At 44.2% G+C, this 25,350-nt stretch overlaps 1 protein-coding gene across 3 annotated transcripts in view; it reads right to left on the bottom strand.

The window, feature by feature from the left end:
- The window catches only part of ZNF326 (zinc finger protein 326), a 43,508-nt gene extending 18,552 nt beyond the window's left edge, over nucleotides 1-24,956 (bottom strand). The window contains exons 1-3 of one of the 3 annotated variants that reach the window (XM_062004255.1): nucleotides 8,599-8,714; nucleotides 8,030-8,104; nucleotides 1,944-2,070 (exon numbers count right to left, since the gene is read on the bottom strand). In XM_062004255.1, the coding sequence (XP_061860239.1) occupies nucleotides 1,944-2,070; nucleotides 8,030-8,104; nucleotides 8,599-8,614 (218 nt within the window). In that variant the 5' untranslated portion in view covers nucleotides 8,615-8,714. Of the gene's footprint in view, nucleotides 1-1,943; nucleotides 2,071-8,029; nucleotides 8,105-8,598; nucleotides 8,715-24,738 lie in introns of those variants that run through there. The other 2 variants (XM_062004257.1, XM_062004256.1) reach the window with 2 other exon arrangements.
- Between the last annotated feature and the right edge of the window lie 394 nt (nucleotides 24,957-25,350).

Genomic DNA, 25,350 nt, shown 5'->3' with positions numbered 1-25,350 from the left:
TCAACTAAAATCAATTTATTACTATACTGGTCCGTACAGTTGTGTTATTGTTTGATCTTGATTAGGGCTGGGCAAACGACACTATGACCAGATAGAAAGCTATCTGAGCCATTTTTGCTACAAACAATTCTGAAGTTCAGTACGTCTGAACTTTGTTTAGTTAAAATTTTCAGAAACATTTATTTACTAGAAGATTATTGGAGCCCAGCCCTAGTCTCACGAAAATAATCACCTGTAGACATTCATATGATTCTATAGGCCAGTCAAACCCTCCTTTCTTCAAAATCATGCCCTCGTATTCTAACAATTGAACAGCAGTTAAAAGGTGGCTTAGTTCTGAACTGAGGAAAACAAAAATATTTTTTTAGTGGTACAGTTGTGAGTCTTAAACACCCTACAGTGCTAATCTTAAAGGAAAAATACACATGTTCTTCCATTCCTCTTTGCACATTTTGGAAATTGTCTTTCCTATAAGATTCAGTCTCCCAGTCCAAGAGTTTGTTCTCTTCAGTGTATCCATCCTTCACTTGCAGACCATTAAGTCTAGCAACTCAGGATTTTGAAAGTCTACCCAATGCATGCACAGTGGACACAAAAAGAGTCCTTGGAATTTCAGAGTAGAGTAAGGAGGAGCTGAAATCTTATTTACCAGGAGTTTGCTTTGCCTGAGAGGAGGGGGTCAGGATAGGAATCATCAATATTTGTAATCACTTGGTAAAGAAACACATTAGCGTCCCTGCAGGGTGATTCAGCAGGAGTTGGGAAAGACAACCCCTTAACTGATAAAATATAAACTAGAAGAGACTCAAATTACTAACTGTATCTATAGAAAACCAAATGCCTTCATTTTAAAATGTTAGTCTCAGAGGATCCAAAGCTACACAGAAAACAACACTATCTACAGAAAGAGCCCATGCACAACATTAACATTACATGGCAAGAGACATTTCAGTGTTCAAATAGTCATTCAACCTCAATCATATGCAGATTACTATATGGTAGGTACAGCTCAATCCCGAATCTCTGCTTAGACTTTTAGGTCTATCTTAATCATTAAATAAATTATACTTAACTAAAATGTTTAACAGAACCATGCAGCAGAACACAACACTTCTCCAGCTTTCCTACTTAGTACTGTCCCTGCCCAGTGGCATCAGTGTCTACAAACAAGAATTATACAGTAGTCTGGCTACAGTCAGACAAGAATTCAAGGGCGCACACAAGAAAACCAGATTATCTAAGTTTTCTTCACATTTTACTCCCTCCAAGACAGAATCACTACTCTGTAAAGCATGCTTCTTTGAATGCTCTATTAATACCTACATAAAATCAGCTGCTCCCTACTGTTTTTATGTGAAAGAGCAACAGTAATAGTGTCCTAGCATTAAATACACAACTTTAAGACCACTGCATCAGAATTTATTTTTAGACCAATCCATCTTACAAAGCAGCCAGAACATGCACACAGTTTTGAGTGTAATCAGTACCTGCCAATGAAATAATCTGGACATGACTTTCAATACTGAGATCATTTGAGCACCACACATTCAAACCAAAGAACACATACCCTAAATGTTCCTTGAAAACGGAATGTTGATAAGATTCGGTCTAAGGCACTAAACCAGTTAGGTCTAGTCTGCTATGTCAGAAATGGTATCTCAGGCCAATCAGCTACAAATTGCTAGCCATTACTGAAAAAACTTTTTCCATTGTCAAAGACGCGTGTTTCACTGATGAACTTTTCCACAAAAGTGCTCATTATTACAAGACTCTAGCTCTTCCAGTTTAGTAGTTGCCAGTATTTATCAAACATGAAGACTCAGAATGAAAGAGTTCATAGAAAATCATAACAACATGCCTCAGGAACACTTAAGTTTGAAGACAGAATGATTTCAACTTAAACTGGATTTGGGATTCTTGGGACAACTGAAGGATTATTTTACCTGTTACCACCACCACCACCTCCTCCGCCTCCACCTCCATGACTCTCCATCCCATAGGATTGGTTAAGGTAAGAGTCCATGGATCGTGGCCCACCATAGCCTCCATGCCCATAATCACGGTCCATGTCTAAAAAGAGAGCAGAAAAATGTTTATAAAGAAAGCAAGCAAGAAGTCTTATTAAGCAAGCTAAAGTCTTAAGTAAAAGGTTTACTCTTTGCCACAGTGCTTACAAACAACATACAAAACTGCCAGTAACAAATGAATTTTGGCACTGTGCTTAGGGAAGCTGTGTGTCTTTGTCACCATCTGAGCACCTCTTAACTGAAGTTTGTATTTTTTCACAGCAGAGGATAATCTTTGTTCTATCAGCTGGAATTCAGACGCAAGTTAAACTAAGACAATTAAATGGAGATGCCAGATGTAGAATGTCAGAAGTTAGTGGAGAACTAAGAGCAGTTCCCATCACAGGCATCTGCTTTCTCCATCCAACACCACAAAAAACACTTCACTTTCACTGACAAAGGCCCTGGGTCAAGGTTACAAGCTGTCATGCTGCAGCACTGACTCTGTGTATAAGCTACAGCCAAACAAAAGAATTCTCCCATCTAGCACAAACAAAAATTCACCCAAATCAGCACTGAACTGCAGTTCACTATCTGCATTAATGTGTTAGTATTTCATAACAGAACTGATACCACTTGACAACATCATCTTAACTTGTAATGAAGTTTGGCAAAAGAATCCGCTTATTTTTCAACACTTGAAGGTCTATGTAAAATTCATAAATTACCCACTCAGAAACTGAAAGCACTAAACCAGTGCCATAGCTCTGCATAACGAGTGTCATCTACTATCTTCCTATTATATATACAATTTGCACTTCACTGGCATTCTAAGTGACCAAAACTGCTTCCCACTATCAACCAACACCAACTTTTGGATAACACAAAGAAAGCCTAACAAGTCAATCCTCACAGAAGGGTAACACACAGAAGGAAAACACAATGAACACAAGAAGGATCAAAACAGAACCACGCAGACTTGTCCACTCTGACAAGAGAGAGTATTTTACACATATCCAAGCCTCCTGTTCATGCCTGCTTCTTGCTAGTACCAGGTAGCCATTGCAATTTCTTACAATTTCTTAGTATCTTAAGTTCTTTCTTACATCTGGCAACAAGAACTCTGCAAACGGTAATAAGTTGACTGTATCACTTTTACAGAGATGTGTAAAATGCCTGAATAAGGACTCCAACCAATGAAGATCTCCTGCTGACATTTTTCTTCTAATGATGCATTTTCTACAAAAAACTTAAAGATGAGAATTCTGAAAGAAAAAAAAACTTTTAACATCTAAGTCACATTGCACCTTTCCATATTCTGAACATGAAGATTCTGCAGCAAAGCACACAAAAAGTCTTTCAAAATACTAATCACATAGCACCACACAGTATCAACCCCAATTGCAAAAAGTTACTCTTCAAAGAAATAGATGAGCCTTCTAATAGAAGCATCTGACAGTCCTCTCTGGTATGACTGAATGCCACATAATCCAGTTGAATATCCTCAAGACTGCCTACATAAAGGCCAGTACAAAGCATAAGGTAGTCAATAAAATTAGCTCAGTTTCACAGAAATTAAGGTTAGAATCTCCAACCTAAGGCATTAGCTGTTAAATACAGTATATCTAAAAGACATGGATACTCTGAAAATTGAAACCTGACCTGAAAGTAAGCAATAATTTACCTTCATTACACCTGCTACCTGTAATCTACAGACTCTGAGATGGTACATAAATTAATTACTTCAAGAGATGAAGAGGTGAATCAAATCATTCAACAAGGAAGAGTACAACACCCTGTCAAGATGCCTGCCACTGCAATCTAACTCTACTGCACTGTGTTAAGTGGTGACCAATGTTGTCCATAGGTAAGAAAGTTGTTAGTGGGAAAAATAAGAAAACACTTACATACAATAGAACTCTTCCCAAAAGTGATCTGAAGCATAGTTTTAAAACAAATTTTTAGTCTAGGATTTTTAGCATGAAAGCCAATACTAAAATAGGTTTCACAATCACAGGATAACTTCTGACATCCACTTTTGCTCAATGCTCTCCTTAGCCATAGTTCATGTTATCTAACATCAGCAATCTTGCTGCAGAGTTATGTCAGTCCTTAAATTCTCAAATCACTGCCTTTAGGACATCACTACCTCCACCGTAAAAGTGAATAACTTACTCATCCTTTCCAGACCAGTGCACTACGTTTACCTACATCATTATACACTTATATTTTTAAAGGTTTAACAGAGGACACAAAAGGTGAAGAGGGATGATCATTTGACTGATTTTCTAGTACAAGGCACTAGAGGAAGCAAATGAAACTTCAAATTAGCAAGACAAAAAATTAATTGGATCCTTTTTTCACAAAACAGTTAAGTCCTGAAACTGCTCTGTGACAAGAAGTTACTAAAAGTTTACAAAGATTTAAGAAAGAAATTCGATAAATCCACTGACAAGAAATTCAAAGGATGCTGAACATAAAGATTAGGGGTCTCTGGTTCATAAAGTCCTGACACTGCAAATCTGTGAAGGCATATAAACACACTGGAGGAGTACTTGTACTATTCCTTCCACATTTCCAAACAGACAGTGACATACAGGATGTTGGTGAAGTGGGACAGACACATCTTTGACCTGAGCTAACAAAGGCGATCTTATTCTCTTTCCAATAATTTCATTCACTATTCCAGATTGCTGAGCAGTTAACCTACCATTCCAACCACTGCACTGGACTCCTGGATCAGTCGTTTTGTCAGCTGCAAACTTTACCAAAAAGACTTACAGATTTTACACTTCATGCTCAGAGCCTAACAATGATATCCCATTCAAATTAACAAGTGCGGTATTTCGCCTTTCTTTACTATGAAACTCTATTCTCCAGATAGGCTTTATCATAAAAAGGAGAGAAACATATGAGACAACAGTAAATGTTCAACCAAAATAAAAATACTTCAATTTTTGAATGTAGCAATAAAATAATAATCACTCATACAACTTTAATTATTACAGTCTCAAGGTAAATAGGTTATTAGTTGACAAACGTCACAGCCACAGATATCAGAATCCATTCACACTGGCATCTTTCACACTTCTGAGCCTTCTATTAACTAAAGCAAGACATATGGATATGGAACATATGGATACAGATACATAACTACATAGAATGGTTTCCTCTGCCTGTAGTCTACTGTTCCCTGTTGTGTGAGCTCTGCCCATCACCACTAGTGGAGATCCACAGAAGTTGCCTGTCTGTGCAGACTAAATGTGAAACTGTTCCACATGGCAAGATAACATGTGCTTAAGCACTAGGAAAAAAAACAACACCTGGAATTGTATGCAGTGTAATATTATAGTAACTGTTTATTAAAGAAAACCTTGAAGAAATATTATACTTGTGTGTCTATGAATCCTACAAAATGAAAAAGGTGGGGAAGAAAAAAGAAAGAGTGGTTCATATTTGGTAAAAAGTTTAAAAGTGAAAGAGCAACTCTCTAAACTGATGAAAGCGCTGACAATGTATCTGAAACAAAGAGTTTGGTGAAGGAATAAATCAGGTTTTGGTATCTGCAGCCTCTTGCATAAGTACTGTGTGGACAAATAAGCAGTTGAACTAAAATACAGAAACAGAATTGTAAAGAACAATTTCACTCCATTTCTAGATGATACTTAGTCTATTTGGGTAAGACAGAAAAAATAACAACTATGTCAAAGAGGAAAAAACACATTACTTCTAAAAAAAATAACAGGACAATAAAAACCAATTCAATTTACAAATTAAAAGTTAAAATAGATGTAATCCTTCAGATTTTTTTAAAGCCATACGCAGAGATACCATTTAACATTTCTGGCTATTGAGGTTTAGTTTGCAGCTAAGAAAAATCCAATATTTTCTTAAGAAAATAACTAGGAAGTTAAACATGTAGCAGATTAGACTCAGAATCTTTTGGTACAACAAACTCCCTTTGAAAGGAAAAGCTTAAGATCAGAGCACACTGAAATCATATCCATAGCACAAAGAAACTAAACAATTTCCAGTAGTGTTCTCCATGTGGAGCAGTGTATGTAAAACCTAGGAAGATGAGAAAACAAGAAAGATCCTGTAGTAATAAATAATTTAAAAAAATAAACTTCACTAAAATAAAAATAAACTTTAAACAATAAAACACACAAGTATTAGCTTAAAACAGGCTAAATTTCCCTGTGTTTTAATTTCATAATCCACAGTGACTACAAGCTTAAGGGTTCATTGTGAAACAGCAAGTAACGTTTTTTTCCAGACACATTACATTTTCATAACACTTCTCTGCTTTAAGACCACAATATTGTCATTAGATACAGATGTTTTAACACATCATTGAGTCCCATACAAAACAAGGAACCAGTCTAACAACGTTGGTGAATTTTAGGAATAGCAGCAAAAGCCATTTCCCCTTCCAGAATTAAAAGGACAATAGTTACAGAAATCAACATACTAACATGAATAGTTAATAATACCAATTTACTCTACAGGCCATGTCATCTCTGTCTTAAAACAAGTCATCAGCAAGGGACAATGGTGCAATTACAGCAGTCATCAGTCATCCAATGGGAAGTGCTTCACACTGGCTAAAAGCTTCCCACAGGAAGCACCTTGCCAGGAACTCAAATGAAAACCGGATAAAGATCGAAACTCCCAACATCCGTCCTCTACTGCCATCTACTGGAGCCCTACAAAATAGCCGCCTACCCACTGTACAGAATAAGGGGAATACAAAGCTTTATGCATGCCTTACTAAGATAAATAAACTGCATAAACATTTACGGTAAACGGTTCATGCTGCATACATCACAATTAATCTTGTTTAATAGTTATGAATAATAAAAAGCTCAAGTATTGCAATGAAAACTATTACTACAGAGGCACATGAAAGGAACAACCTATTTGTACAACATACATTTGATTGTTAACTTCCCAAGATTAGCCTGGATTCACTTTAATACTGCTATCATTAGGTCTCAGAAAAGCAAGTTCTGGTTAAGGGCTACAATGAATATTCCAATAAGAGACTTAAACTACTGCTTTAAATTTTTAGTAGAAGAAAAAAAATATTAAGGATTTTTAATCAGGAATTAATATGTAAGATTAAAAAAACAGGGTCATAGCTTTAATGGTTTTTAATATTAAGAAACATAAAGGAAAAATAGCATCATCAGGAAGAAAGCTAAGACTCATGGAATGAATCACAAAACCCATCACACTGCAACCAAAGACATGTCTGTAATCTAACATGTTATTTCTGTATAGTAGCCACTAAGAGTATCAAGAGATGCAACAGCAAACACTTATTTGATGACATTTGTAAGTGAAGTCTGGCTAAAGTTTGTATGGTAAAGTTTTTATATCAACATCTTTTTAATACTTGCTTGCATGCTAGCAAAAGATGTCAAATTATTTCTCGAGTCTTACTAAACTCATAACCTTAAGTTTCTTCGAAGACATATCACTCCAATTTTTTATCTATGTGGTATTTTACAGTGTAAAAAAAACCAAGAGCTTTTACAGTATAACATTTACTTTATGTTTTTTATATGTTTCCAAATTGTTAAAGTAAACCTAAAAAAAAAAAGCAATAACAAAGACATAAATCAAACAGTTCTAGGTTCTGTTTTTTTCCAGTCTGTATAAAAGAGGAAAACATCCTCTTTCTTTCCGTTAGAAGTAACAAGAATCAAACACAATAGTCCATAAGAAAACAAAATACTGATCTATGCAAAAAGCATCATCATAAGAAAAGCCTGTATTCCTCCCCCATCCCCACTCCTTGATCTCAGAATTTTGATTTGGAAAGTGCAGGAGTACATGTTGACATGCCCAAGATGAAAATCAAGTCTCGCTCCCAGCCAGTTATAACTCCTCCAGAAAACAACATGTGCAGTCAAACCACGTTACGTACTTTTAATAACCCGTCCGCTCTTTGTTTTTGTCAACACTGACTGTTCAGCCCCAACGCTTTTTTACAGGTTAGACGTATTTATAGCTCATACCTGAGACTGACCCACTGGGCATGTTCACACCACAATGCATGGGGGTATCTGGGAATCTCCAATCTCTGTCTTCAGCTGGAGAGGATGGGTCAGTGAGAATGACTTAGTTCTTAGCAAGAGCCGGAGGGGAGAGACAGGGAGCCGCAACAAGAGGCGGCTCTCTCTCCTGTCGGATCTCCAGTCTCCTGACACGACCCCCTCACGGAGCTCGCCCCGAGCTCCCCCCGTCTCTGCCCGCGCCGCCCCCGCCCGCCGCCTCCCCCTCGCCCCCCGCTCGCCCCGCGCCCCAGGGCGCCTCGCCCCGCCGAGGGCCGCCCCCGCCCGCGCCGCCCGCCCGCCCGCGCCGCCCCCCGCCCCGGGAGGGCCCTCCTCCCGCGCAGCCCTCCCGCCGCCGGCCGCCGCCGCAGCTCCCCCCGACCCGGGACGGGCGGCGAGGAGGTGGGTGAAGGGGGCTCCGTCCTGCGCGGAACAAAGCAGCCGCTGCCATTTTGAGAAGCGGCCGGGCCCCGCGGCGGCAGCGGCGGCGGCGGCGGCCGAGCCCTACCCTTGCTGTGGGGGCGCGCCCTCACCTTCCCCGTAGTCCATGGCGGCGGCGGGCGCTGCTCCGTCGGCCGGTTAACGGAAGCGGCGGCAGCGACCGGCCCTCTCAATGGCGCCTTCCAGCACAACGAGGCGAGGCGGGACTTGTGCGCGGCAGCGCGGCCACGAGGCGCGGCGATTGGCCGGGGCGCCGCGTCACGTGAGCAGGCCGGCCCGCAGAGCGGCGGCGCCGCCGTGTCACGAGGGAGGCTGTGCGGCAGCCATCTTGGACCCTGGCAGCCGTCATTTTGTGTTCTGGCGCCGGGCCTTGCTCCGGGATTAACAGCGGCGGAAGATCCAGTTTTACCCTCACGCATACACTGCATGGCCCGGGTGAAGTGGCCACTGCAGAAAAACACATCCGCGCACAAGCACTGAAATGTTCCGTTATGGTGGTCAGAAGTGGGACGGTGCCTGGCGGGAGTGAGCCGTCGGTAGCTCCCCTGCAGCACCACAGCCGCGGGCACGCCGGCCTTGACGGCTCCCCACGGGGGCAAACAAGTGGCTGTGCAAAATAAAACGCTTAGGGAACGCCACCCATGTAACGTACTCCCTTTGGTGCACCTCGCCTGGTTAAGACTGCTTTACCTGTCAATCTCAAGACAAAGCGTTTCAGCATCTATAACAGGCTTCTTTGAAACGCTGAAACAAGCTAACAGCAAACACGGATTTCCACTTTTAAGTTAGTTGTATGACAATATTGTGCTCCTCTGCGTAACCAAAGATTTGAGGAAGATACACTTTGCCCCAGACACATCATTGTGCAAAAAAATCCCAAAGTCCTGTGTGAAGGTCACACGTGGAGAAGTGTTTCATTCCGTATCGTTTCTTAATGTTTTACACAGCCCTGAACTGTGGAGTCACTATCCCTGGAGACAGTCAAAAGACACACAGATGAAGTACTGAGGGATATGGCTTAGTTTAGTGATGGGCTTGGCAGCGTGAGTTTCAATGATTAAGGATTCTATGATTCTATGAACTAAAAAAAGACAAAAGCAAACAAAAGGGAAGAGAGATGGCAATGAGCAGATCTGTTACGGAAAAACGGGGAATATATCTCAGAGGACAAGCTGAACTTTCAGGTTGCAAGGGTGGGCAAAGCCACTATCTCCTGAGGTTTGATTTTATAGGGAAAAAAGGGTTTCTTTTGGCCTTGGGTGGCTGACAGGGTAACATCAAAAACTTCCAGTTTCTCCCCATCTGAAAAGTAATACAAACCCTGTTGCAGGAAGGGAAGATTTGACTCACCGGGGGCCAGAGTCCAAGCTTTGTATTAAACTAACACCTAAGCCTGGCAAAGCAGTCAGTTTCCCTCCCCAAGCTCTGGATGGCAGCAGATGCGAATGTACTTGAGTCACAGCTCTGCTACAACTAGGGAAGAGCATCGCGTCCAGCCGTTTCCCCTGATGAGCTCAGCTCCTTTCTCTCTCCAGCATCGCAGAGAAATACATGCAGAGAAAATGGTTATTCCCTGGCAAAGGGAATATTTCCTTCAGCTTCACCACTAACTGCTTAGACAGAGATACGTTATGCTTGGGCAGAGTGGTGATTTCAACATCGAAATAGCCCTCCAAGTAGCCATATCTTCACACGTGCATCGCTATGCAGACCAGACACATTTCTTGCATTGAATGAACGTGAGATTTATACAGGAGGCGTTTTCCCATCTATACATTCAGGGCTGTATGCCTCATGTTTGCAACACAGCAGCCTCTTTTCTGCAGCCTTTTGTTGCAGTGCTGGGTGTAGCACTACTTAACCTGATCTGTAGTCATGAGCTTATGAGCAGGAAGCATCAGCAGCAGCATCCAGCTTATGAGCTGTACAGTCAGAGGAGCTCCTGCTAGAAGGCACCCACCACCAGTGCTAATGGGCATCTGCCAGCAGCACCTACCCAGGGCCTGTCTGCCAACACAACCTGGTGCAGATGTTGTCTCTTCTCAGGAAAAATAGATAGGAAGATTTTTGCTGTGTGAGAAAATGCTAGGGCACAGCTCTATGCATTTTGCTGCATGCAAAACAAAAAATGTGAGGATTTAAGAAATAGCATATACATGCAAAGACTCCAAAGGCTATCCTAAGTAACAATTCAATACAAATATGGTGGGAATACACTGATTTTCCCAGCTGGCCTGAAACACACAGCAGTCAAAGTTGTAAAGTATCATCTCTGCCTGAGGACTCAACACATGCTGCAGGATCAGTTGCTGAGGAATGCACTAAGTGGATTCTCACCCCTTTCCAGTGCATCTGGCTGGGCCAAATGAGATGGATAATGAAAATGTTATTGAATAAGCAGCTCTGAAGGGAGGAAATCATGCAGAATAGATAGATTTGTGATCACTGTAAGACTATCTGGCTAATGGTTGTTCAAAATAAACATCCACAAAACCTGATTCATCAGAATCAGCTGCCTCTAAGACTATCAAAGGTGAATGTTTTAGCTGTTTTCCCTGGTGCAAAACATACTGGAGGGATCCAACAAATGGAATTCTCGGGTAGGCTATGCAACCTAAAATGAACTATTGCATAAAGGAGAACAGGATTTTTAGTCAGGTGTCTGAGAGGGAAACACTGGGATTGAACAAGGGACGGTTAAAATGGTAAAGGATTATTACAAGAGGTTTGGGGGGGGAAGGCCAAAGAAGAGAAAGAGTGGGAGAAAGATAGACCAGGGAAGAACAAAAAAGACCTAAGTAGATTGAAGAAGGATAATAGAAAGGACCACTTGCTTCTTATAAGCAGGCTGCTAGTCAATATGTTTGTATGGCTGAGCCCTGTGACTGATGCTACTGTCTGTCCTATCTTTTTAAATTCTGGGTTTAGTTAGCCTCCATGTGACCATACTGTCTGTTCCGTGTCTGTGTCATCTGCTCATGAATTCCAAGCCAGACGAGTCAGTGAGTCAAAGAAGCAGTCTGGGACACAAACTGAAGGGGATTTTCCCTGAGCACACATCCTTAGAATGTTTGCATGTGTGGTGTGGCTCTCTGTAAAGACCAGGACTGAGACAAGGCAGAACCACAGCCAAGGCACCTAACACTGCCCATTTGTAGGAAGGCTAAATAAAGGATTTGATGCCAAAAAGGCATCTGATTGGGGTTTTTTTTCTGAATCTCTCCCCTATTCTCCTAAAGCACATTGGTTCTGTGACTAATCCACCAGTATATTTACTCATTAAAGCATACTAGACTACCAAGAGTTACAAGGTTAAGCCTCCACATTTTGTCATATTAAAAATCTGGCTTTGAAAGGTTAGAAGCAGCCTCTGAAGAAACCAGTGATTGTTAGAGGTCAGCAGAGAAATTAATACAGACTTCAGGAAGCTCTGAACTGTGCCCACGCACACCGTGGCAAGGTTACTTGTAATTTGTATGGAATCCCCCGGTGTTAGTGCCAGAATCACTGCTATCCTGTGTGTCATTTCATCTTCTGAGGAAGTTACTGACAAGGGAGGTCACTGAGGTTACTGACAAGGGGACAGCAGTCTATCAAAGAGGGTACATGGCAAAGAGAACATCCAGTGACGAAAAATTTGTTCATATACCAACAAGCACTTCAGGCACCAGACAGAAGAGGATGTGCTTTCACAGGCAGCCCTGCAAACACACAGGTGTATTTGGGCTTTTAAAGTTAGTGCCCCAGAAGCTCAAGAAGAAGAAACTGGATCTAGGGGTAGGCCAAGGGTACAGCAGGTATAACGTTGAGTTTTTTGGATTCAGTACAAACAGGTCAGCAAAAGCGTATTATTTTAGACTTAATTATGATCAATGGGCCACTGTTGGTTTCAGGCTTTTTGAAACAAAGACTCCTTCTTTCCTCCCTGCAGGATTCCAAAAAGGAAAAAAAAAAATCTAAGCTAAGCAAAGCAAAACAGAATGGAGACATAAGAAGAGAAAGGGAACAGACCAATATTGTACTTAGTTCGTTCCAAACACGAGCCCAGCGTAGGATCTCCCTGTGCAATCCTGTTCTGCTCTTGAATTCTTGTTCTGCTGCTTCCTGGGTTTTTCTTGGATTGTTTTGTAGATTCTTCAGAGCAGTACAGGGGTAGAGAACAATCAGTGATTTCTCCAAGCACACACAGCAGCATGGTTATTGTGAAATACAGCTCCTCTGTAGTTCGGTACGGTAACTACCCACACTCTCTCCTCTTTCCAAGTGCTGTGTTTTCTCCCAGCCTTTCATTTAAAGCATTGTCTAAAACCTGAAGAAATTCTGTAAAATTACTGTAAATTGCTGCTAACAGTGGCTAGCAACTAGGTACTAGCAATTGTGGAAGCCTAACTCTAAAAAACCTTTCTATTTTATTGCAGCAGGGTTGATCTGAGTCTCATCAACAATAGGGGGGGTTCTTCTGGCCTTTGATGAAGGCTCTTCATCTCTAAACTCTGTTTAGAGCAGGTGTGATTGACATAGTGTTTGAATTTACAGGAGCACATCTCCAACAGCACATCTCTCCTGTGCTGTTAAAACAATATTCACAGCAGTAGGATTTACTTTTTTCTTGAAGTTTTGAACATACCTCTCCACTGAAACCTGACGTTTTCAGGAGGTGGCTTTTTTTTTCATTTTAGAGCAATGGGGAGTGGAGCAGGAACATGAAAATTGTGTTGATTCTTTCTAGAATGTGAAATCTAATTCCCTTTGTTTCTTCTTCGATGTTAACAAAGCAGCAGATCCTTCCGTCTGAGCCTTGCAGAAGAACCATGGTAACCATCTAGAGCCACTGATTTCTGTAGGCTCCTGTGCCTGTCATCACAGCATAAATCAGAGCTATAATATGGTATTTCCAGAGCTGAAAAGTTATGGCCCTACTGTACAACACAAGCATAAAAAATGCCCTTAGATTCAGCAGGAATGGAAACATGGTCATGCAGAAACAGGCTAATCATGTCATCCTTTCTTACAGGAAACAAAACCATTTAGACTCTAGATCAAAAATCAGTCAGACTTAACAAACTCCTTTATATAGCTGTTTTACAGTAAAGACTTCAAGCCATAGCACAGACCTGCTGGAGCCCCATCAGCATCCCACTAACAGTGGTGGGCACCTGATGGGAAAAGTAATTGCTGTAACTTCTGGGTCACTGTGGAACACTGTGCCATTTCAGGCTTTGGTTTTTGTTTTTGGCACGGTTTCCAGCTGCTGGTTGGTTGGCAGTCGAGAGTATCCGTTTCATTCATTGCACAGCTCTTCAGGGTCTTTGCAGAGCAACTTATTAGTAATTGGCAAATTATCAGTGAAGTGCCTTACTTTTCTTGCATGCAGATACTCAGGAGCAATTATGCTTCTCTTTAGATTTGTGACTTACTTTCCCTTTATGCTCATTGGAGGTCAGCTCTAGTGATCTTGCAGGAAAGTGCTGGTGGAGGTTTGCAGGACTCTGGCTGGGCTCTTTGCCCTACAGCCTCCACAGTAGGCAAGTCAGAGCTGCATAGGTGCCCTAAACACAGACAGAACTGGGCTCGTTGTAGCTCACTGCCCTTTCACTGTCAGCCCAATGGTATCCTGGGGCACTTCTTTCAGTTGCCTGTTACGTGCCCATTTGCTCCTGTGTTAGAGATATCTGTGCCATACTCCCTGCCTAACTTTCCCTATCCTTCAAAAAACCCCAGTCAAAAAGACAAGCTGATAACTAGCACAAACAGGAATATTGATTACTAATATTTCTCAACCCTCTTGTATAAGTACTCATGCATCAGAAAGGTAACAAACCCAGTTCTCTCACAAGAAACTTTGCATTTAAGTAGATTTTATGCACATGCCCTCTCTGCCACACAGAGTAGCTGAAATAGCATCGTGCCATTCACACCAAGGCTTTGTTCACTGTTTTCCTAGAAAGTTTGGCCAGTGCATATACATTTGAAATACTTTTTACATAGAAGCAGCATGTGTGAGAAACCAACAGGCTCCAAGCTAAAAAACATGAAGATCACATATTTGCAGCACACAGCAGCAGTCAGACAACTTATCTCAGAATGTAAAGGCATGTTTTTAGACATGCCCCTTTAAAATAAACGTCACTGTTAGCTAGGATGCTGTTACTGTGACTGAAGACAGGAATGCTCAACAAGAGAAATGTTGGAAAGCATGTCATCTCCTAGAGAAAGAAAATAAACACATGGGTGATTTTTGTCATACAAGGTGGATAGGGACTTCCAAGGCCAAAGATCTTGGTCTGTTTATAGAAATCTTATGACTATGGTTTGTATAGACCAATCCATGGGCTTACTGCAGAACAAAAGAGAAGCCAGAAGAGGAGAGCTCCACATGGGAAGGGTCCTACTCCTGGCAATCCCCCATTGAAAAATCCCTCTTCTGAAACAGAAAATCATCCCTCCATAGGATCATTAAAAAATGCACAGCAGACTGCCATGTCCACTCTGACATCTGCACAACTAGTGGGGCACAGCAGCATATTTGTTACTGCATTTGTAGGGACAGAGGTAGAAAAAGGCATGTCTCCTTTTCTCCCTGCTGCAGTAAGCAAAGGGGAGTTTGGGATGTGGACTTCCTACAGGAGCTGTTCACAGAGGTAGGAGGCTGCCCATGCTCCTGTGCCTCCATCCTCCAAACTGCTGTGAACTCATACAGAGTCTAAACATAGTAAAAAAGGAGGGGGGAAGAAAAGGCTGAGGGTATGTTTATTTACACTCACAGGCCACTTTCTGAGCTTCTGCTCTTGGGCTTTATTCTTGAACTTTTCGGTGTGACTCTGAGCAACATTTTTTGTCATTTTTAATGTATCATTTTGATATTTAAAACTCAGCTTTCCATGCTCTCTTGAGACAGATTGCAGGGGTGTACAGCAAACACTAACTGTTAGAAGGTTTGTGACAGAATCACCAGAATGTCAGCATATGGTTTGACATAACATTTCAGATGTTTTTCTCCTGTGTTTCAAAAGTAGTTCATTCAAGGAACAATTTCCACATGGCCCAATACATCCTGCCATGACAGTGCTCAGCATTTTCTTTCCTTAAACTCTGTTTTGTTGGTGACTATTGCTAAAAGAGCTGTTCTGCAGAAGGTATTTTCCTCTAGCGCAGGAAGGGAAATTTGCTGTCTGATTGTGCTGAGGTTATGATACAGTGTGCACACTGTGGCACACACACTTTCATCTAACAGTTTATGTCCCAGTTACTGATGTTTTGTAGGGGAATTGCTGCTTAGTTTCATGAAAACAGGGAACATATGCAAAATCCCTTCAAATGTATAAGTAGCCCCAGCCTCTTCCTCACACTGTGCATGCTACTTCCCATGCACTTCAAGGGTGAAAGAAATTTCAGCAAACACTTTACCACACAAGGCTTATAAAATCTCCATTTGCTGCACATATTTCATATTTCTGGATTAGGTCCATGCATGTAGTGTGTGTTTAGTACAATGTCTGTGTTTAGTGTGTTTAGCTTCTCTGTGCTTTGTTGTGCTTTGATTTAATCTGCCCTGAGGAGCCTCACATCCAAACATCCCGGTTTCCGTGAAACAGCCGATGATTACACACTCTGTTAGCTCAGTAATTGTGCTGTTGAACCCACTTTGGAGCCTTGGTCAGGAGACAGGGGTAGGTTTATTCACTGCAAAAGGTGGGTGCTGTGCCACCCTCCACCACCCTCCCACGCATCAGCAGCCAGGGGAGCAGCTCCCAGGGTGTCAAGGGAGACGAGCAGCTTGGGACTGCCTGAGGTCTCACGTGCACAGCCCTGGGAAGGTTTACTCTAAGGTCTGAAAAATGACTTTGGCCTGATTCCCTTGCCTGCTCTGCTGGCAGCGGGCCCTGAAGCCCTGCCTCACCAGGAGATAGCTGCTTCTGCTGAGCACAGAGAAGCTGCTGCAGAAAATGATAGCATCACCTCAGTATCAGCTTCTGCTTCCTCCTCCTTCTCTTCCACTGCACTTGTTAATCTGTCTCTCAAGTCCTGGCATGAACTTAGAGCTACTGATACAGCCTGAGCACATTCACCTGTGTGAAGATCACAGTGCCTGTCAACATTTCCACCACGATACTTGAGAGCAATTTGGAACCAGTGCTGGCTGCCTTTCAAAAACCCCAGAGAAACGTGGAGCTTCCGTGCTCCAGGGTCATATACCTCCTGAGCATGTGGTTCCAGTTGGCCTTATAACCAGTGCTCCCAATTCAGGAGCACTTCAAATGCTGATAACCTCTTCTAACCATGATCAGGGCTCCTAATACAGATGCACAGCACAGGTTTCCTGCACAGGTGCACAACCCTGCCTTTTGGAGGGCTTTTTCAAAGAAGCTGAATCAGCTTTTCTGAAAGGACCTTCTGAGGAAGGGCAGAAGTGAGCATCAGGGCTTGATGGGGACTTCCAAGGCAGATTTTCTCACCTATATTTGCCGGGGACATGTCAAGGGACACGTAACCTCAACTTTGCCGAGTTAATGGATTGACTCTCTTCACCCCTGACGCTCCCCTGCACAAAGTCAGAAGTATCTGAGGTAGTTCTGGGAGGGATCCATGAAATTGCCTATGTTAAGCACTCTGGAACAAAAAAGAAATGCATATGTTCCCCCTTCCTGTTGACATTTAGCAGCCAGCCCAGCCACCTCCACGGGTGAACTGGCTTCATTATGGGCTCTGATGCAGATCTTCCCCGTGGCTCAGATGTGTCTCTTTTCCTTTTTCTTTCTCCTTTCCTAGTTATGGCTCCAGCAACTCCAGGTGAGCCAGCTGACAGCTATGCTGTGAGAGACATGTGCTTATGTATTTTTCCACAAGAGGCAAAAATCAAATGTAAACATATGTCTACCATCACACTAGTCCCACATACCCAGGGCCAGCTTCAGAGCTCCAGGATTAGTGCTCCATGAAGCAATCAGTCTGCCTTGTCTCTTGCCACATTCCTGCACACAAACACCTGCTTTGGAACTGTAAACATGGTGGGTAAAGCCTGAAACTGGCCCCAAAGGCTTTGGTTGCCCAGTAGACACCCACTTATGGAGGCCAGCTCCAGCTCTGTGTGGTTCAGAGACCCTATGGGAGGTGGCTGTCCCAGGAGCTGATGTGGCCTAGACCAGCTCCAGCTTTCTCCTCGTATCATGTGTGAGGAAATGTTCCTCTGTTGTGCTTGTTCAGTGGAATTTGGATGGACAGCCAAAGCTTACTCCATAACTGCCTCAGAAAAGTGTGATTGATCAGATGGCATTTGCCAAGGGCCATCCCCTGGAAAACCCCTGGCTACAGCAGCAAAACTCTCTGGTGGCAGTGCTTCTACAGGTGAGGGTCCCACACAGGGACAATAAACTTATATTGTCTTTTCAGCATACAACTGCAAAAAACTGTAATTTACCCCTCTAGAAAGGACTTTCAGCACTACAGAAAAAAACAATGAAAGGTTTCCATGTTATTTCTGGAACCCTATATATTTTTTTTCCACTTGCTCCTCTCCTCTGGGCAACACCTCCCCTTTGCATCATTTCATTAGGATGTATAAACTCTCCAAGACATATATACTAGGGGAAGGAGAGTGAAAGCAGCAATCATAGAAAAAAAACCCACCAACAAAGTACGATTTTCCATCCAAGAAAAACAAAAAAAATTGCAAAATTCTTTGGCACCAGAAGCATGGGGAATCAGAGCCATCTACTAGCAGCTGGAGGTGGGGTTCCTGTGAGCACAGGCTGGGCCATACAGCAACATTAGGAAAGGTATTTCTTACAGACCCTTGCACTAGAAAGTCTGGACACCCCTTTGCTGACATTCATGCCACAGCACTCTGTGCTGTGATCATACTCTCCCTTGGCATATACATTGACCTCAAGTGAAAAGGTCAGTGATCCTCACATATTGATTTCAAACACAGAAACTAGGCTGCTGTTAACTGTGGGATGGGGTAGCATAGGATGTCAGCCATAGGGTGTGGGGTTTTCAATCAGGGCTTCACATTGTCTCAGATTTTGTTCACCTGAGGATATGAGTCAGGACAGGGAAAAAGAAAATTCAAGCTGTCTGTGAAGTGCTGTAGCCCTGTCAGGCCTGATTCCTTCAGCAAATTAAAGACAATTGTAAAGTGACCACAACAACTACGGAAACAACTTAAGGAAAAACCTCTTTACTGTCAGGGTGAGGGAGCCCTGGCACAGGCTGCCCAGGGAGGGTGTGGAGGCTCCTCCTCTGGAGGTTTTAAAAACCCGTCTGGACACATGTGACCTGTGTTGACCTGATCTAGGTGGACCTGCTTTATCCAGGGGGGATGGACTAGATGCTCTCTAGAGGTCCCTTCCAACCCCTACCATTCAGTGAGCTAAGGTAACGTCCCATCTGTCGAGGATCCATCCAGCTGAGCAAAGGCCGTGCCAGAGCAACCGTCTCTGCACAGACCTTCATTGTTTTCCTCCTCAGAGAAGACACATAAGCTGTCCATTTAAAGCCACTTCCCAGATGCTCTAAGTAACAGGAAAAGCAAAACTTCGTTATCAGCAGCCATGGATATGGTTTTGTCAGTTCCAGCTCTTGGGTTAAATCGATACTCTCACCATCTAACTGATGCATAGGAAATGAAAAAGAATTGATGCTCTTGGATCTTTTCCCAGCAGGCTCCTGCCCGCTTCTCAGTGCCACCAGAAAGAGTATTAGCAGCTGGCTCTCCTCTTGAGGCTTCAAAAAAACAGAGCAGACAGAAGTTTTGGGCCCCTCTTTACAAAGAAGGACATTGAGGGGCTGGAGAGGATCCAGGGGCAGGCTACCAAGCTAGGAAAGGATTTGGAGCACATCTCATATGAAGAACGGCTGAGTGATCTGGGGCTGTTTAGCCTGGAGAAAAGAAGGCTCAGGGGAGACCTTATCGCTCACTACAACTACCTGAAAGGAAGCTGTAGCAAGGCAGGGGTCAGTCTGCTTGCCCTAGTAACAAGCCGCAGAACATGGTGCCAAGGGAGGCTGAGGCTGCATATTAGGACAAATTTCTTTACTGAAGGGGCTGACAGGCATTGGAAGGGGCTGCCCAGGGAGGTGGTGGAGTCACTGTCCCTTGGAGGGATTTAAGAGACTGTTAGATGTTGCACTTTGGGAAATAGTCTAGTTGTTGATAGGGCTGGGACAAAAGCTGGACTTGATGATCTTAAAGGTCTCTTCCAAGCAAAATGGTTCTATGACTCTATGGTTGTATGAAGTGACCTCCTTCTCAGCCTTACACCTGCTGCTGCCTGGTTCTGGATCCAGGCACCCAGGCAGAGCTGGCCATGTGCTTGCTGCTGTCTCCCTGGCTGAACCAGACAGGCAAACACAGGGTCAACAAGAAGCTTGGGCACCTTTCAGCCACAAGCACGTTTCTTTGCCTGTTACTCATGTCCTTGTAAACATTTATCCCAAAATGGCACTTGAAGATCCACATTCTATACTGTATTTGTATTTGGTGTTGGTATGCTTTGGACAGTGAAAAAGCAATAAAGGCAGTTTCACTTGCAGGAGTTTGAAGCTGTGGTGTTTGCCCAGTAAACATCCCATACACACAGCCCTTCATTGCCACAGAGAACTGCACCAAAGTAAAAATATCACAGGTACTTCTCCTGATCTTAGGGCTTGTAAAAGGATATTGTTACAAAAGCTGAAGGGTTGGATTGTGCAACCCTTACAGCACTGAGCACTTACCTGCACAACCAGCCCATTGAAAAGGTCTGGCACAGAAACGTTCCCCGCAAGTCTGTGTGGATTCAATAAACCAGCAAATTAGTTAATGAAAGATGCAGCCTCTCCAAAACAGCTGAGGTCTCGGCCCTGAATTTTAGAAAGTGCCTTTTTCTGACAAGGTTAGCATAAATGGACAGTAAAATCGCTTCAGGAAGAAAGTAGTCCCTACATGCAGACAGAGTGCAGTAGTCCAAGTGAAAGTTTTGCATGGGATTTCATTAGGGAGGAAGGGTTTAACCAGACTTTACTGTTTCAAACTGGCAGCAAAAAAAAAGAAGAAAAAGCATTCACCCAAGTGATTCATTTCTGCAGCTCCAGGACAGCCTGTACCTTTTTTTTTCCAGGGAAATATTTGGGATTCATAAACATACAGAAGACCGCCCCAAATGTCTTTTAATCCAGTAATGAAGCTGTAGACTGCTGTCAGCCTGACACAAAGAAATTTCTGCCACAAAATAACCCTCAAAAACCAAACAAAGCAGGAGCCACAGGGAAAGGAAAATAAAGGCTGCAGAGATTGTTGTCAAACTTGTAGCAGGTTGAAATCAGAGCTGCCATGCACAATGGCTCCAGTGTGCAGTTTTCAAAAGAGGCATCTGGAAAAAACAACCTTCAAATCGTTTTGGATGTGAAGCCAAAGGGACTGAGAATAAACATTATGGGAACAGGAAAAAAGTCCATTAAGAGGGGTCAGGGCAGAAACAGTTCACCTCCACCCAAGCTAGTGATCAAGCGCTGGAAAGCATCCCGAGTGTTTTAGGGTATGGTTTCAATGGAGTACATTTAACTCTACCCTTTATATGATCAAGCTTCGGACACTGGGCGGTGGAGAGACAGAACAGTCCTGTGAACACAGGATTCCTTTGCTTTTTGTGATGGGTTAGGACCAGTTCCAAATTCCTCATAATCATCCCATTAATCTCACAAGCTGTGCCTGACTTCCACTCTGCCTTTGACAGCCATTTAGCCACCAGCTTTGTGCGAGAACTCATAGAAGGAAACAAAAGCTGCATCTCAAAACGTGGTGACTGCTCAGTGTAACAGCAGAGCCGCTCTGCTCTGCTCAGGCTGGAATAATCTTTGCACTTAAAAGTCAGCTCCAAAATGCTCCTCTCACTCTGCCTCGAAATGCAGCACACCCCCTGGAAAGCCTCAGCATGCAGGTCTGGTGGAGGAGCTCCATCTGGGTCCTTCTGTGCCCAGTGCTCTGGAGAGACACAAATCAGCACAAGCCAAGCACCAGCTTTTGTCCCTTTCTCTCCTGCCTGACACAAATCAGAGCGGACAGGGGGTATCTGGCAGTCCTTCAGCCCCTGCATGAGCAGGTGTGGGACTGCAGTATCCTCTGCCAGCAGTGCCTGAAGCTCCTTCCCCATCTCCTGTACAGGAGCCCAGGCAGTGGCCAGCCTCTGGAGGCTGTACGAGCTCAGACTGCTCAACTAGCAAATGACTGGCATGGGGCAGGAAGGAGAGGGGCAGCTGAGAAGGGCTCCTGAACAGGGCAGTGGCAAGCAGTTGAGGCACCTACCACAGTCTGGGCCTGTTTGCGTGGCACAACCCAAGAAGGATCTATCAAAGGCGGTAGCTGACACCAAGGAGTGTAGGAAGGACACCAAGGAAGCCTCTTCCCTTCTAGCAGATGATGCCTCTGTGTCCAGACATCACCGCAGGCCAGCCTGGAGAAAGCAGCAAGAGGTGTGTGCTGAGGAGGATGGACAGAAGCGAGGCAGAGAAGGACAGAGGAATTAGTTTTTCTATCACAGTGAGTTATCCAAGCAGCCTGTAACGAAGCCGTCGCGATGGAGGAGTGGAAGCCACGCCTGTGGCTAGCAGCCACACTGCTGCACCCTGAGGCCTGAGCAGATGCCTTAGCTGTGATGCACAACTAGGGGAGGAAGGTGGCTCGCACAGCACACAGCAGCCCTTCACCCTCCACTCAAGCACTTTGTCAGAGAGGCTCCTGTTCTGACAACAGACAAAAGAGGTGCTGCAAATAATAGGAAAATCAGGGCAAAAGCCAGGGGCTGTGCCTCAGCAGAGGTGCTTTCCATATATTAACTACTCCTCCTTGGAGTTCTCTCCTATGAACTTTCTTGGCATCCACTAGAGACTACGAAATCTTAGAGCATCCTCAGTACCCTCCAGCAAGGACTTTCACAGCTGCAAACCTCCAAAAACACCAAAACACTGTTACACTAAACCGAGTATTTAGGGCTGCTTTTCTTCCCCACGATGTGTAATTCACAGCTACTGCAGAAGCAGAGCCAGCCCTGCAGGCAGTGGGACCAGAAGGAAGGCCAATGGCTTTGGGACTCAGGGTGTTTTTACCCTAAGTCTTGGTAAAGCTGCCCAGCCCCACTGCACAGCCCAGCATGAGGAATCCCTGGGGTCACCCCGGCCAGCTCCACTCTCACACCAAGGAGCTGGAGTTCACACCGAGGCCCATTTGCTGCCAGGCACTGGAAGTACTGTGGCAAGCTGTGCAACCAGGGGAGAACCAGCATTCACACACAGCTCCCACACCGCTTCAGACTGCCATAGTTTTATCATATGCAGTGTCCAAGTCCAGTCTGCATCTGTCAGTTCATCCTTTAAGCTTCTTCGAACTTAAGTCTTGCACAGAGATAATCACACTGATAACATTTTGCTAATAATAGTAGCCCTTCAGACTTTCAGTAGCACTGACTGCAGCCTGATAGAACTGCCACAATGCTGGATTTCTCTCTGAGGTCTCCTCCAAGCCAGTCCTTTCTCAGTTTGGTGGGGAGAGATTGCAAAGCTAAAATGCTCATTTTGAGACCCTCTGAATCCCACCCAGGCTGTTCAAAGGCTGTTCACACCCCATGCTGTCTGGCTGCCAGGCTTCTCTGAGGAAGTCAGCAATTAGCAGCCCCATAATGAATGTTAAAAGCATTTAATTAAATGAATATAATCAGAGTTAAACACGTTGCTAAGGCTGATCAATGCATGCACAAAGATAAACAAAGCCCCACAGGCACAAGGACCTTGTCCTCATGGGATGGTAACCTGGAATGCTTTCCTCTGAAGATGCAAGGTAGATATAATTTTTCTGTGGGGTAATTCCTGCAGAGATAGCCTGTCTGGGAATGTACTTGCTGTGCCTGGAGGAGGGGGCCAAGCTTAGCCTGGCTAAGGGAAAAGAAGGTTTCAGAGTTTGGTGCAGCACTGCTGTCTCCATGATCATTTTGTAGTCTTTTAATTACTTCAGACATACAATTTAATTAAGCTGTCTTATATATAGTGCTAGTTCAAAAATGCAACTTGTCACCTTTACTGGTCCTAAACTGAAAGAGTAGTCCCCGAGAGAGGATGTGCTAAGGCTCCTTAGGTGATGCCTGCGTGGCCTCAAGGAGCTGACCTCCATCTAGCAGAGATGGCACTGGGATGCTGTGGTTTTAGGCCACTGGCACTCAGGGAAAACACCCATGCTCTGTGTGAAGGCTGAAATTTACACAGAGGGACACACATTCAGCTATAAATAGGTTTGAAGGTTTGAGGAACTTTTCCCAGCACACAGTGTGTGAATTATTCACCACACAGTGCTGCTTCACATCTCTTTAACATATTCAGTTTTAAAGCCAATTCACTTAACTAGATTTTAGTACAAAGAAGCCTAGGAACATACCTCATTCTCCTGGGTCAGGTCATGATGGCATTTTCTTAGGTCTCAAACACAAGTAAATGTCGATACTGATAGCAATCTATTTGCAACCCAGTTGGAATTTGCCTTTAGTTAAGCACATTTAGGTCCTTGGAGGCAGCAGATTTCCAGCTCTGTTATACACTACAACCCTACAAACCTGGGTATATACCCAAAGTCTCTACTTGCCCAGCATTTCACATCCACAGCAGATCCTTGCAGCTACGCTGCAGCCACAGTGTGGGAAGAAATCCACAGTAAAACTCACACCAGATGAGAGCCCAGAGGGCTTGGAGACCACCCACCACCTTCAGATGTATCCTCTGGACCTCAGAGAAGCCAAATAGCAAACTAGAGCAGCAGAGTCACCTGGCCCTGAGCAGAGGCACTGATTGCACACAACACCCTGCGCTGCTCAGCCACCAGACCAAAGCCTCCCTGCAAAACTGCCTCCCAACTCCCTTCTGCACTGGACACCAGAAGTCAGTGTGGCCAGGCTTTCTGCAGACCACTCACTAAAGAGGGTTGGGCAACCCAGAGGTAGAACCTCACACTGTTGCTCCTGGGGAGTCTCATTCCAGCTCCATGTCCCCAGGGTCAGCAGCTCTACAAGAGGCCTCAGCCCAGGTCCCACATCCCATTACAGAGACTGTTAGATTTACTAAACTCAATGAACTGAGAGGACTGAGGAGAGAGCAGCGGGAGTTACAAAACAAACACACCCAAACAACCCACAAAGAAAGGCTGAAGGAAAGGGGGTAACCTAGGGCAGAGCAAGAACAAGAAATGAAAGGTGGGATGGATGAAGCAGCACCTGACTGCAGAGGGGGCTGTGAAATCACTGCGTGCTCTCTGCATCCTTCACACACACAGTGAAAAACATGCAACCTGGTTTCCAACAGACACCAGCTGTGAGGGCTCCTACAGAAGTCGCAGCTGAAGAATGCTGTGGAAACCCTTTCCTCAGAGGGCTGTAGGAAGAGCCCAGTTCCCCTGGGCTGCGGGATAGCTGGAGGCGGTCAGAGCCCATGAGCCGCGAGCATCACCCGCTCTGCGGCACCTGCACGCAGCAGCCCTGGCACACGAGGCTGGGAGCTGCGAGGGAGCTCAGTCCTGTTCAGCTATCTCCCGCCAGCCAGAGGAGGGAGAATCCCTTCAGAGGGGAAGCTGCAGCTTCAAGATTAGACTCTGGCCCCAGATAAGACCCAGAGTTTTCCCTGCAGAGCCCTGCTGAGCACGCAGCTGGGCAGGGAGCAGCCCCAGTGCAGCCGCACTGGGATAAGCACTAACGAACCCGCAGGGATGGGCTTATCGTGATACTTACCCTCCTGGCACGGGAGCAGAAGAGGAAGAAAAACACACAAGTTGCACTGGCACCCTAAAGCCCTGTCTGAGACAAGGTAGAGAGAAGTAAAGGGGGAAAAAA

The sequence above is a fragment of the Colius striatus genome, chromosome 10, assembly GCF_028858725.1.
Source record: "Colius striatus isolate bColStr4 chromosome 10, bColStr4.1.hap1, whole genome shotgun sequence".
Taxonomy (NCBI): domain Eukaryota; kingdom Metazoa; phylum Chordata; class Aves; order Coliiformes; family Coliidae; genus Colius; species Colius striatus.
Note: the sequence above shows the minus strand (reverse complement) of the source record. Positions and strands in the feature narration are given on the sequence as shown.